The 15,039-nt window shown below is 41.3% G+C and overlaps 1 protein-coding gene across 15 annotated transcripts in view; it reads right to left on the reverse strand.

Moving 5' to 3' along the window:
* Positions 1–5,016: 5,016 nt before the first annotated feature.
* The window catches only part of LOC126992984 (uncharacterized), a 117,144-nt gene continuing 107,121 nt past the window's right edge, over positions 5,017–15,039 (reverse strand). For 14 of the 15 annotated variants that reach the window (XM_050852099.1, XM_050851994.1, XM_050851940.1 and 11 more), the window contains 5 exons: positions 14,250–14,417; positions 10,400–10,543; positions 8,489–8,940; positions 7,841–8,097; positions 5,017–6,838 (listed from right to left, as the gene is read on the reverse strand). In XM_050852099.1, the coding sequence (XP_050708056.1) occupies positions 6,825–6,838; positions 7,841–8,097; positions 8,489–8,940; positions 10,400–10,543; positions 14,250–14,417 (1,035 nt within the window). In that variant the 3' untranslated portion in view covers positions 5,017–6,824. The remainder of the gene's footprint in view (positions 6,839–7,840; positions 8,098–8,488; positions 8,941–10,399; positions 10,544–14,249; positions 14,418–15,039) is intronic. The other variant, XM_050851883.1, reaches the window with a different exon arrangement.

The following is a 15,039-nucleotide window of genomic DNA, read 5'->3' on the forward strand; positions in this document are numbered from 1 at the left end:
CTGATGCACGGCGAAGGTATTGCCGTATAACACGATCACCCAGCTCTCGTGCTGGAAAAAAGAGTGTGACCAGTGACCACACATTTGCTTTTTATAGAGTCGTGATGATTCGGACGGTTGATTTTTTCATGATTTTTATTAAATTTATATCAATCTAAACATTATATAGGTGTTGCAACGGTTATAAAAAGGTTAATTTGGTTGATTTATATTCAGATATTATGCTTGTGAGTAGAGAAGGATGCCATAATAACAAAATTTTGGAGATATTTCTTGTAGTTCTCCTTTTATTTTTTTCCCCTCTAAATACTGAGAGGATACTTTTGTCCTTATACAAATGTTTTGTAGTAAATATAATCTTGTTTATTAGCCAATCAAACTTAAGTTATATTAATATTATGGCGAGTATTATGAGTGTCCGTACCATCCCACCTCCCTGGCCGAACCATCACCACGGGTGGGGATGGTTCGGACGATTTAGAAACTTGTCTTTCATCACCTACATCTGAAAACTGGAAATAGCTATAGTGCGCGCCAGCTATTTTGGCCCGTGAAGGAGGAGCTTCACGGGAAAGCCTAGGTCATTAAGCTCTTAAAGGGTTGCCACATATCTGTCGCTCCGCCTCCAACAGGGTCTAGCTCCCACCCATCTCTCTCTCTCTCTCTCTCTCTCCCTAATTTTAACAGATTTGGAAACGTTCTCTGTAGGTCCTCCGTAGTCCTTCTCTTTCTGGAAATACTCGTGGACGTTGAAAACAATGTCCTTTGCCTGACTACGTAAGTGAGACGAGTGATGGTTTGGATGAGCTGCCATGCTTCCTCTGTGGTGGATGGAAGTGGAATGCCGGGCTGGGCCGAGGGAACAGGGAGTGGCCAGAGGAGGAGTCAGTGAGGTCGTGACCCGACAAACCTGTTGAACACTGTTGTCACGTTTTCTCCACCGTTTTATAATAACCTAAATATATAAGTAACAGTACACTGTGTAGCTCATTGCAGTTTGAATTAAAATAATATTAGTGTGTGTTTATATCTTTTGAAAAGTTTTTTTTTTTAAATGACGCACATTAATTAAAGCCAAATACGTTCACTTGACATATGAGCATTTTTCACGGCCCTCCCTCTCACGGGCCAAATTAGCTGGCGCGCACTATACGAGTGTCATATTAGCAGCCTAAAGAGCCAAATGATGGAGGAACATTTTGAGATCAACAAAATTACACTACTTCTTAAACTTCTTTTTCTAAAAATATTTTTCTAAATAGTGTCCGAATCATACCGGCTCTCTCCTATATATTATTATGTTATAATTTTTTTATAATGGGCCGGGGTAGAGATATTCGGTGTGCAGGGGTCACAGCGTTAAATTCAACTATTTGTCTGGGACTGTAGTTTAATTTAAGACTGTATGGTAGGATAGTGACGTGTTAACGCGGATTAGCTGAGGTGAGCTCAGCTATGGTCGGATTAAAGTGATATAAACATGTATCGTGTAAAGACCTTCCAAAGAGTTGAGGTGCTGTACGTGACTCTCTCAGAAAGCCGTACTGCCGCATTCTTTACGGTTTTCCTGCTTCCTCTTTCATGCGACTTTGACCCTCAAAAACATCGCTCCAATATCTTGCCATCTTTTGAAGTTTTGATTATTTTCACCTCGACTATTTGCGATTTTTGCAGTCAATGAATTAATTCATCTACTACTACTACTACTAAATAATTTGAGAGCGAGTATAGTGCTTTCTTACATACGAGACAATTATTCCATCATGAATTTTTTTTGAGGGTGGGAGGGAGGCAAAGGCGTGAAAGCGCTATATCGGCTGGAAGCCTAGGGTAGGCGGTGGCCGAGGTGAGTGGTTAACATGCGGGCCCCGCATTCACCGCGGCATCACCGCCGAGTGGCCTAAAGCCCCGTTCACACTGTGCCGACTCTGGGCCACGACTACCCACGACCCTAGGGTACACGAGGTCTTGGGTGTTGATGTGAAAGAGTCGGGCATGTCTTGAAAGAGGTCTTGAGACTGTTGCCGAATGCTGCCCCGACGTCGTGACGGGAGTCTGGAGTCGTGAGGGTTAGTACACATGCTGGCATGTGTACAGTCGGCAAGACCCCAATAAAACCTCCCCCCGCTTCTTGGAGCGTGGGAACAAACTTGTCAAATGTAGAAGTCGCTGGGTTGTCGTGGCCCAGAGTCGGCACAGTGTGAACGGGGTTTAAGACTACCCACATGCTATCCTGAAGACCACCCATCAACCCGGGCTCTAGAATAAACCGTCCAAGTGAATCAAGAATGAGTTCCGGGGGCAGCATGAGCCAAGCATAAATGGCGCCACTATACAAAAAAATTGCCTGCGCCATGACGGGCTTGGGCCGACCACCAGGCCCCTGAAGAAAGCCTACCGGGGCTACAAGCGAAGACTTAAAAAAAAAAAAAAAAAAAAAAAAAAAAAAAAACGTTGAACCCACCTCCCCAGCGCCTTGCTCCCCGAGGGGCCCCCTCGGGGGTACTGGGTTGGGGCCGGGGCGGGGCGCCCCCCCCCCCTCTCTCAAGAAACCTCTGGAGGAAAAGGCGGTTTTGTCTAAACGTGTTCTCTTTTGAGAAACGAAGCATCTTAGGGAAACTATTCTGTTTCAAGAGGCTAAATTTTATTGATATTGATGCTTGTAATGGAGGAGAGAGAACACACAAGCTAATGATATGTTCATAGGTGTGTGGGCGTATTGATGGTTTCCTGCACTTTGCTAACAGGAGAAAAAGTTGATAGACCTAGCAATGGGTGACTTTTTTTTTTTTCATTCTGCTTTTAACGGAGAAGAGGGAAACACAAATAAGCTAATGGAGGGTGATAGAAGTTGACATGTTAATGATTTCATTTCCCAATGTATAGCTAACTGAAATTCTCTTTTTGCTTTTTTCCAAATTCCATCACACCACTTTCTACGACTCCACTCCCATATATTGTATTAAAAAAAAATTATATATATATATATATATATATATATATATATATATATATATATATATATATATATATATATATTGTTGTGCTGGAAGCTTCCCCCGGCGACCATAGGCCTCTAGAAGGCTCCCGGAGAAACGAGCAAAGGGGCGGGGAGCAAGGCGAGCCGTCCGCGCCAGGCGCCAGGCGGGAAGTGTTGCCAACTCGCATATATTTTTGCTACATGTTCTTGTATGATCTGAAATATACTGTAATATTCTAGACTGTACTGTTCTGGATATATATATAGGAGAAGAGGGCGAGAGAGGGCCAGTCCCAGTCATAGTAAGCTAGTGGTAAGTGAAGAGTCAAAGTGAAGTGTACTACTAAGGAAGAATATTAAACTACAGAAGTTGTGCAAAGTGTTTACATATCTCCCTCCCACGGAGTCTCCTGACGGCGACACGGAACCCAAGTAACACGTCCGGCATAACAATATATATATATATATATATATATATATATATATATATATATATATATATATATATAATATATATATATAGAGAGAGAGAGAGAGAGAGAGAGAGAGAGAGAGAGAGAGAGAGAGAGTGTGTGTGTGTGTGTGTGTGTGTGTGTGTGTGTGTGTAGTGGACATCAGTACCTGTGACCAGTGAAGGCTCTGAACTGTCATTAATTGTCATTCTCTCGTCAAGATGGCGGATACCTGTCAAATGTCAGGTCAGAGTCCACCTGGGTTTCTGCAGTGTGGAATGACCATAGTACTCATTTTTAGTTCAACTATGAGACCATCATCATTGCTAATCACAGTTGTTGCTGAAGCCTATTATATGAGGTATTCCTATTTCAGAAAAGTTTACAGAGAGGAACACTGCTCTAAAAGCTATTAAAATTAAGAATGCTATGAATGTTAGAGTTGGTTAGTGGCGGATACATATGTAAGCAACGAAACAAATCTCAAAGTTGGTTTCGATTTCCATCTGGTATGTAGAAAAATATATTAGTACTTACGAAATAGTTCTACTGCATCAATAAGTGTACGACATTCATACAATACCGTCATATTGGATAAGACATGGCCTGAAAAGCTAAAGCGGTGGTTGTGAGCTCTTACACTGGTTTCTGCCATATTGATGGTAAGTGAAATGACAGTTCGGCGGCTTCGCCTCTTTCCATAGGATTAACGGCCCATTTTGACTCCACCAATTATGCCTCCATGCCCCCATGAGTAAGGGCAATGGAAAGAAGGGTTCACTGTGCCTGCGGCATGCTCAGGCAGTTCAACTTCATGGTTGATTAGCTTTGCATACTCGGCATGGCTTTCAATTTTGGAAAAAAAAGTGCAGGATATTGGAAGGTGGAGGATAGATAGATAGATGAGTAGATGAAAAATATGAAGTGAAAGTCAAAGTAAATTTGTTAGACTAGGGAGTGGTGCTTGAGGCTGAGGAAAGGGTAAGACGGTCCCTCCCCCGCCCAACATCAGGCAACAGTCTCTGAGCCCAAAGCCTCCCATAATATCAATGGACAAAAATAAGGGAGGAAAGAGTAGGAAAAAACAGGTGAAAACAGCACCAGTGTCCAAATAAAAAATTATTGGGTATATCAAACAGTTGATTGAAAACTGAATGAGTGGTATTGAATGTGTTTTCAAATACAGAGGAAACTGGTAAAAATCATAATCCTGAAGTCGGTGTCCTTTCTATTAGATTTCAGGAAAGTGAGGACTAGGGAAATGTGCTAAAGAGGAAAATCCCCTACAGACCAGATATTGATATAGTAAACTAATGACAAATTGGAAAACAAGTACAGTATCAGTCTTGACTCATCCATTGCTCCTACTCCTTAAGCAGCTTTTCAACCTCAATATTCTTGGTCTTCACTCACCTTACTGCATATCTCTCCCCTTTTCTACTTCACTTGTCCTGTTCTTCTGTCACCCTTTCTACTCCTTTTTTCCTCCCTCATCTTTCCTGCTTCACTGCTTGCCACATTTTCTCGGCTCCTTTGTTTGTACTTAACTTTTACTGCCATGAAAAAATCATCAAAAGTACCAAGAAAATGTACACAGATTTAATCATTGGTAAATTTTATACCACATAGAGCACTTTTACAAGTACAGTGATGTTTATTTAGTGTTGAAGATCAGCCCACTAGGGCAGCCCCCAAAAAAGTGTTGCTGAGAATAATGAATGGCTCCATCTGACACCTCAAACAAATATACTCCTTTTTATTAGCGACCAAAACATGAAATTTAAAATAATTTGAAGCAGTCATAAAATCTTTGAGCATTAAATAAGACATAAATGTAAAGTCTACCCAAAATAGAGGGCTTAACTAGTGTGAAAACTTCAATAAACCTCAATGTGCACCAGGATAAATGCAACTCAAATGTAAAAAAACAATAAACTACATAAATAAGTTTTGGAAATATGACTTATTTAGGCCCTATGATCTAAAATATAGGAGTTACTTTATACATAATATCTATAGAAGTAAATTATTTAAAAGCATTTCACAAAGTAGAAGAATGGCAGAGCTGATAATTATAGGATTATTGGTGGTTATTAACAAGGCTAGATTACACGTTACTATAACATGTGATTAGCGCCATGGAGCCAAGAGTCTGGCAACCAGGTGGTGCCAGGCCCCATTCAGCCCTGGGACAGAGCTGTTACCGTCTTCATATCAAATACATATAATACTCAATACCCTCAACATCATTGTTAATAGTCATCTATGTACAAGAAATATATCCAGTAAATAGATTAATAATCATAACATTCTTCCCTAAAATAGCCCCAAACACTTCATCCTCAACAACTAGTAGGCTGCACTGAGAACCAACGTTCACCCTAACTCTTGGCATGCCCCCTTCGCTGAGCCTCACAGCTGCTGCTTTGCTAGCACCATTCGACCATGTGAAGTGGTTGTCCTTTCTGGTGAAATGTTGATCTTGTTGAACCTTGGAACTACATAGTAATGTCTCCCTCCTGTGGGATATTTGATGAACTTTGTTTCTTTTGTTTTTTGTTGCTGTAGAAACTACACTTGTGAAAAAAAAAGTTACAGATGTCCATCTATATATATGGATAAGAGGGTGACAACCAGATAAGTGATAATTCTGAAGAGTCTAAAAGTTATAATTAAGACTTGTCATCACTGTTAGTAGGCTCATGTGCTGCAATACACTAAAGGGGTCCAGACTCAGGAGAGAGAAAAAAAATGCTAAAAGGCATAACAGATCACCCAGTCAAATGAGCCACATGTCTATTTACACATCTTCTGAGCTCAGTACCTTCACTCTACACAGCCACACGGACCTGTTCAGGCTCCATGGGTCCAAGGTGGGCACAGGGTCATCATACCAGGGAAAATTCAATTCAAAGCTTTTAAAATAATGACTCATCCATTTCCTTGAAGGGGGACAACTCTATACTTATGAATGAACAGCCCTTTAATAGTATACATAATGCAATTACAATTTCCTAGAAAGCAGAGTTTTAAGTATGACCTATCAACTCTGGGGTCCAAACACAGCTGGGCCACATTACTGCCAGCACCCACCGCTCCTTCCCACACTGAGTCTGGCTCCCATTTCTAACATTAGCAGCATTAGACTTTACTAAGTTATGATTTTGCATGACTAAGATACTGATACAAGCTGACAGATCTTGGCTGGGGAGAGCGAGTATAGATGCCACTGTCTGCAGCAGCCGGGACAGAGGCTGAGTTGATGGGGCTGGAGAGAGGGCGGCTGCTGTCTGGCCACTCACTCCTTGTGTCTTGGGGAATTTATCACATTTGCAGTTTCTGACAATCATAATCAACACTTTCAGAGTAACATAACTATTAACATTGGGAGTCTACAGTAGCAGATCTGCAAGGGAGCAAAAGAATATGGTGAGTATCAGAGTAATGAATATAAAAGAAATTTCAAAGAAATATATTACTGATCTGGTAAGTAGTTAGACAATTCAAAGTATCACATGACTCATTCTACAAAAAAATACAGTACAAGTCCAATAATCTGAACACAGATAATCCAAAAGATCCCAATAATAATAATCAGAATTTTTAGAGTGGGTGACCAAAATCTCCAAAAATTTAAAAAGATAAATAATTATAATTGAAAAATTTAAATCATGCACTAAATGCACTGACCGCCGCCAAGCAGCAGGGACAAGAAACGAGAAACTCTGAGATAATATATAGTCTACATGTTGGCTGCCGAATATTTGCTTAATTTTCGGATTGCACAATGCTCTATATTGTCAGAAAGATGACTCAGACGGCTTCCAGAAGTGATAATCCTGAACCAGTGCTTGAGGACATTGAATGAAAGTGACAATGAAAGTGACATGTACAGTAGGTTTAAAGAACTTTGCACAGTACACTAATATTAGGTAAACTTATTAAAATGAGTGGAAAAGGAATAGATATGTGAATATACAGTACTTAGGAAGCCTTGACTAACTCCATAATTATTGGCAGGGTTTATCTTTCCAATGGCACCTACTCGTTGCTTGTTTTTTGTGAACTTGCTTTGCTATTATCTCTAGATTTATTCTCTTCACATAGATCTACCTGCCTAAAATTGCCGTTTGGCACTTTTACGAATTATTGGCGAGTAGTAAAACATGTGGTCTTTATTTCCTGATGATGTGAAAATATTTTTAGTTTTCGTGGATCGCTTCCAAACAATCCAAACAATTTGATAATCCAAACACATTCAGTCCACTGCTATTCAGATTATTGGAGTTTTACTGTACAAAGAAAAAAAGTATTGATAACTATATTATGATGCTCCTGCACTTGGTGTGAAGGGCAACATGACATAACCAAGGCAGGCGTGTTGACGGGAAACATTAGCTTCCCTTACCTGGCACAGTGCTTGTGTTCTCTTGATTTGGCTTCTTGTTCAAATTTTGCTCAAAGGCTATGAATGGAGATGGTGGATTGCTATTGACAGCATCTTCATTGCTGAGTTTAGTTTGGCCCAAATCAATGATTTGTTCAAAATTAGATGCTGCAGGTGTGATGTTGGTTGTGGTGGTGGAAGTGGTGGAGGTGGTGGTAGTGGAAGTGGAGAGGGGCGAGCTGAGAGGGTCTAATGAGTCTAGGAGGTTGTCTGTCCTGCTGTTGGAGCAAAAATGACAAACTTTAGAAAAGTAAACATTAAAAGTGACTTGGCAAAAAACAACTCGATTTTGAAAAAAAAAAAAAAAAAAAAAAAAAAAAATAATGAAAAAGTAATTAGGGTAAAAAAATGGTTTGCAAGAGTCAGGGTGGTTAGGCTACAGTTCAGAATAGTAAACTATAACAAAAAATGACTGATTTGAGGCTCTGAATAATCAATCAGTCAAATAATACTGACACATGGACACTATCTTGATTTATGATAAAGATGGAATGAGATGCAAAATGTGAAAGTACTTGGACAGACAGACAGACTGCTCTGGACAGCTGTTATGGAGTCTAATATGACAATAATCCACAAAATAATGGCTTCAGAATGGTTCTGACTCACCCTTGACTGGTCTGTGGTGGAGTACTGTTGTCTACGCCATTAAGATTTACACTATTTACATCACTAAGAGTCCCCAAAAGGTCCACTGTGTGAGTGGGAGTTGTTTCCATGGGGACTGGGGAGTCTCCATTAACATGTGCCTCTTCAAGTTTCACTGAAGAGACACCACTAACAATGTTTTCCACCACACTGCTCTGAGTCATCTCAACAGTAGAGTCTATGGCAGTAACTGTTTGAGAGGTTGCAGGAGGCTGGGGCTGGCTGGACTCAGGAGCTTTAACTTCAGGAGAACATACTGAGGCCTCCTGCTGCTGATCATTGGAGGGCGCAGCTGACTCCGACTGAGACTCTGCAGCAGCTATAATTGAGCCAATCATGGAGTCAGTCATGCTGGTGGACATAAGTCCATCCCCAAAGTTCTTGCCTTCCTCTGATGGTGTCTTTGCCTCATTCTGCAAAAGGGAGAAATTAATTATTCAGCAGGAGATAAGGGAAAACTTATAACTATCATTCACTTACCATACATTCTTTTCATGCTTCCTTCATCTGTTATTCTGATATTACTGATATAAGCTACAGTCACACTGACTTTACGACCTGCTAGCGACCATCCACGACCCCAAAATGCTGCGATTCACACCCACTGCTTCCCGACCTCTTAGGTGGCAAAGTAGTCATGCTACCGAATGGCTACCGGCGGTAGTTTAGTGTCCATCCAGTGAGTGACCGGATGGCGACCATGGTAAGATTCACACCTTGACCTCACACCTGGAGTCAGGCCAAGACGCTCCCCATATGCCAACCGATGACCGACAGGCAGAGACCAGTACGTGTCCTGTCGCAATGAGGACGGTGACCTCCCTTAACGACCTGCTGCTGACGTGTTGCAGTATATAACATTATCATCCAGTTATAGTACGCATTTCTCATTCTTATTTCTGTAAATTATTTGTGAAAAAATAGTTACTTATAAAGGTAATGAAAGTATTCTGTGCTTCACTGCAGCAAAAGACGGATATTTGCGACCCCCTCCGCCACCCCCTATGTGCCGCAGACATGCAAAAAATGCTACAAGCAATCTTGGTTTAACCTGTTGTTAGTATGTATGTTACATTATATTCGTTCTAAAGCATTTCCATCACCCTGGGCAGAGCAGAAAAGGAAATTAACAATTCTTTTTGACATGGATAAAAGCCATTAGCTCCACAGACTCACATTGTTACTGCTGTGCACATCATGTCCTGCAGTAATTTATTTTTGTTAGGCAGAGGTGACCCATACACATTTGCCCGTGTGCCTGACCTGTGGAGCAGGTTGAGTCGGGACGGAGCTTGGACAGGCTGAGGGGTGTGGGACGTCACTGCTCAGGAATGTACCTCATTTCCGGGTAAGGGTGGTTTGACTTACCACTGGTCGCCGTACAACTCGCCGTGTGGTGGAAGGCCAGACGTCGACCACGGCCAATGACAGATGAAAAGTGGACAGCGAACATCAGATACCTCCTACTATCTGATGGCAACCAGACAGCGTCTGCTTGCCATCCGGTCGCCGTTCAACAGTTAATGGTTGCCTGTCAGCCACTGGTGGCAGTCTGCTTGCCGTCCAGACGCAGTCCATTCGGCCACCGGACGGCAACCTTTTATATGACTGGCAGCTACCTGAGAGGTCGCCTTGAGGTTTTACAGCTGCACCTAAAACCTCCAGCCGACTTTTTTGGTCGCACGGCAGACGGAGACACATGATGATCGTATGCACGACCATGTGAGACCTCCTGCGACCTGCAGGTCGCTGGAGGTCAACAGTAGGTCATAAAGCCAGTGTAACTGGACCTATAGGCTATACTCACATGAATATGTGTGTGTGTGTGTGTGTGAGAGAGAGAGAGAGAGAGGGGGGACTTTGTTATCCCACCTTAGTTGGTGTGTTGGAGCCACCTTTGCCTCGGGTCCTGGCCATGATGGCGGCTACTCGACTCTTACGGGCTTGCCTCTCCTCTTCTTCCTTCTTCAAGCGAACCTCAGCCTCTACGCGTTTCTGCTGTTCTATGCGCTCATTCTAGAAAATAATCCATTATAAGTTTTCTTCTGGGTGGGTACCAAGTGCTTGTGCTTGTGAAGGATGTAATAACCATCATTGGTGATACATTTTGTATCACTGCACCCTCATTACATACCCCATGATCATACACCCTAAAGTGACATTGCACAGACATCCATACAGCCACATTTCTATAAGTATGTATAATATCCAGGAGCCTGAACAAACATTGGATCTAGTTTTGAATTTGTGACCTTTGTAAATTATGAAAAACATTAGAAGGTATTGATGAGTTTGGGTGCACAACATATGGGGTAGAATGGGTGTCATGAACAGATTGACTTTCCTGAAGTATTTTGAATGCACACCTGAATTCTGTTACTTAAATGATATGACATGTTTAGTGTTGGCCCAGATCACTATTCCGTGTTCATGTCTAAGAGCCACAGAGCAGGAATCACAAACAACTTGAAAACCTAAATCTTTGTCTTTCTGCACAGATATTGACAATACCACATACTGGTAATTTTTTTATTTATGTGTGTTTAAATTACGGGAATTTTTAATCACATGAGGTCAAAAGTACAGTCATCTTTTTATTTTATGTGGCTTATTTAGAATACTGTACAGCAATGTATGCTGCTTCTGCATCAATTGATTGAAAAAGAGTGTGTGGAACAGCTTGATGCAGAAGCAGCAGCAGCAACTGTATCAACCTCAGCAGCAGATGAGCCTTTTTGAGCTTTAATTATCAAGAACTTGTCTGAGTGTCTGGAGTTCGTCAGAAAAGCACTGGCCATAATAGATGAAAATGACCTGATTGATGAAAGAAGCTCAACTGTTTCCCATGCAATGATGGGTAGCATGACCTGCCAACAGGTGATGTTGAAAGAAAACAATGAAAAAAGAAGCAACAGACAATAATATAATTCTTTCAAAGTTAAAGTGTAGAAAAAGATGGGGAATCAGACTTGGAATGAAATGTGGATGCGGAAACAGACATGGGATCAAATTTGGAATGAGATGTAATATGGAAACAGATGTGGAACCAGGCTTGGACTGAGATGCGGAGTTAAAGGTGCAACCGAAGACTGATCATAGAAAAATCGAGAGGCAGAGGCAGAATAAGAGTATTGTGCAGAAATTTTAGTACAATATACTGTAAAATATAGATATGTTCTGTGATAAGAAAAGATTGTCTCATGTCCCAGACACCCATCACCCAAACCTTTTAAGTCAAATGATGCAACCTTGCATATATTCTTGTGTGTAGGCGATATTTAAATTACAGTACCCTCTCGAGTTTCGCGCTTGCTTCATTCCGAAGGTATGGCGCGAAACTCGAGGATCGCGAAACTCGAGGTATTGAAATCCATGTAAAAGCGCTTATTGGTTCCGACCCGTGGAAAATAATGACTTTGTCCGACTTTACTTCCTTAATTATTACAATCTTTTCGACTTTACTCCCTTGTTATCTCAAAATACGTACCTTGTTAATAGGAAGAAAATGGGAAGTAAGAACAGATTGTTTTTAAGCCCCAGTTGAAGGCGGCTGCCTTACAACTGGCTGGCAGTTCTGAATACACACTTGTGATCCACGTGGTGTCGTCTGCTAGAGTAAGGGTGGTCGCTTGCGGTCACCCGTGGGACAGTTGGACAAACCTACATTCTTCTGGTAGTTTTCTGTGTTATGAAATAATCTGCTAACTCTTTCTGTTAAAAATCATGAAATCACAAATATCATGATTGACTTCAATGCCTATTGAACGTAAACCGCTGCCGCCGTCGCAAAATAGCTCGCAGAGAGGTTCAACTTGGTTACTGTTTCCTTATTTCCTTCAGAGCTCACAAAGATCACAAGTGGACAGACTAGAACAAAACCAGGAAAATTAATACTTTTAATGTTGTGTATTCACCCCAGCATGCATGCGTGGTGGACAGCAGAATGACTAATTTCAGCGGGGAGATATTTCTCGCAACACTGGCCAATGTAGTGGACCTTCTTCTTTTTTTGACCTGTAACACTTTGTATCACTTCTTAGGTCCTCCTTCTCCACACTTTTATACTTCACAACAAGCACTTAGGGCCGCTTTCACAGTCATTTTGTTTGTTTTGCTCGTTACCAATGGCGGCGGTCGCCACTATAGTATTTCCATGTGAAACTGGCCGATCAGGTAGTGGCGGCTGCGGGGTTAGCCTAGCCCCGCACTTACCACTTACTCTCAACATCTCTCGCTTCGTCTGCAGCCGCCACTACCCCATCGGCCAGTTTCACGCGACATACTAAGCGGCAATCGCCGCCATTGGTAACGATCAAAACAAACAAAGTGACTGTGAAAGTGGCCCTTAGTTACTTAACAGTGCGCACTTATGCACTTCACCCTGAACTTAGGTGTTTTTCTGTCCTTTTCTTTCCCTGATTTTGCTTTTCTATGGCCTTTTGCTATTTTCACTATTACTTTTCACCGTCGCTGCCATGCATTACAGGTCAAAAGAAGAAGAAGAAAAGGAAAACAACACCGGGAGATCTACAGTTTTCATAGACTTGAAAAAAAAGATTTTTGGACTGTGGTTCCACAGCACGAGGTGTTCTCTTATCTTGTTAATCAAGTAGTGAGCAAAGCAGCTCTGCCAGTCCATTTAATGAATCTCTTGGTGGGCCATCTTCCACTGCTCCTCACTCATGCAGCCACTGCCATTGTCTGTTTGTTTACATGCAGCCGTTCGGTACCCACGTACCCACGCTTGTACTCACAATCGTTTTCCATCCATAAGGACAACCAACAACTTGCTCCCGGTTGGGCATACGGGCAACCTCGGTTGCCCATAGCCCTAATGGTTGGACACCGCCTTTTAAGGCAGCACGCATGACGCCGACGGTAGGTAGACGTGACCCGTACATGTCAAAGCAACGTGAAACTCGTGGCGGTAATGCGTGAAAGTCGTGATGGTAAGAATTTAGGACTAAGCGCTAAACTCGAGGATCGCGAAACTCGGATAGCGCGAAACTCGAGAGAGTACTGTACATGATCCCTTCAGCAACGTACCCCTCTCATAAGTTGAGAATAACCTGTACAGCCATGTGTAGTCTGGCTCCTTTTTTATAAAATACGTTGAAAACTGACTAACTCCTCACAATCAAATTTAAGGTCAATATGACAGAGGATAATTAGTCTTTGCATATGGAAGTGGGCAGCATCTCTATATGGAAGCTCTGGAGAGCTCACGAGTACATATGAGTATTGGAGAAGAATTATGGGATTTGAGTGTGCAGTAATAATATATGATGGGTCAAATGAAGATTTTCAGGGACCCCCCAAAACAGAGAAGAGTAATTTGATTAAGAGTAAGAAATATTAACATTGTGGGTGAAGTCCTAAGAGGAAGACAGGCAAAGACATGGGATAAAGTAGCACATAGTGATGTGAGAAATGGCAAAAGCTTAAGAAACAAGACAATCAACCAGTAGGTGAGCAAGGCTTACACATGCAAACAACTTTGAAACCATTCAAAATTTATATGACCAAAATTTATTATAATGATAAACTTCTTTTTGAAGCTCAGAATTTGAAATATAAAGATAAAAAAAAATCATCTTGGTGAAACTTATATTTTTGCTTCTTTTTAAAACATGACTTTGAAATTCAGATTTAAGATGTAGTTGTGCATAAATTACTTTCTTGCATGAAGGAAACTTCCCTCTTTTCAGCTATCACAGCTTACCTCCTCTCTTTGTTTCTCCTCCTCCTCTTTCCTTTTTGCCTCCTCCTCCCGCTGGCGGTCAGCCTCTTCGATGGCTTTGCGAAGCCGATCTTCCTCTGCCTTACGCTGCTCTTCCATCAATCTCAAATATTCCTCCTCCTCCTTCCGCTCTTTCTCCTCCTCTTCAAGCTGCAAAGGGAAATGGAATGTGACAACAATCCACATAGTATTTTGTTGTTATATACTACATATCAGTTCATGAAATCTGCCTAATGTGAGACTGACAGTCATGACCTGTACTTGGAAAATACTTCAGTGTACATATACATTATATTTTCACTAAGCTTTGCAGCAGCTTTTGGAAGGGAAAGAAGAAAAGTTCACTGGATTGCCAGGTTGTAAAAATTCCGGCTTTGCCCAGCAGAAACTGATTAATCTACTCTCCTCAATTATGCTTGTACAATAAACTATCTTTAAGATTTGAATAAAACATGATAATAGTTGCCTTATATATCACAGAAACAAAAATTTGAGGGCACTGCTATGGTTACTTGAATAGTGGCCATATAAAATAACCCATTACACAAATGTTGATAAAATATGACAAATTAAGGGTTTTGCTATGTCTATATTATATCTGATCCTGATCTGGTTACAACAGGATAAACCTGATGGGTTGCAGTTTATTTTTAAGAATGATAAAGTACAAAAGAAAATTTCATTCCACACATAAACCACACTGTCATGCTGGCACAACACTATGTTCTTGTTTTAATAAATTAAATTTTCTTATATATAAAAAAAAATTACA

The sequence above is a fragment of the Eriocheir sinensis genome, chromosome 1 (assembly GCF_024679095.1).
Source record: "Eriocheir sinensis breed Jianghai 21 chromosome 1, ASM2467909v1, whole genome shotgun sequence".
Classification (NCBI taxonomy): Eukaryota; Metazoa; Arthropoda; class Malacostraca; order Decapoda; family Varunidae; genus Eriocheir; species Eriocheir sinensis.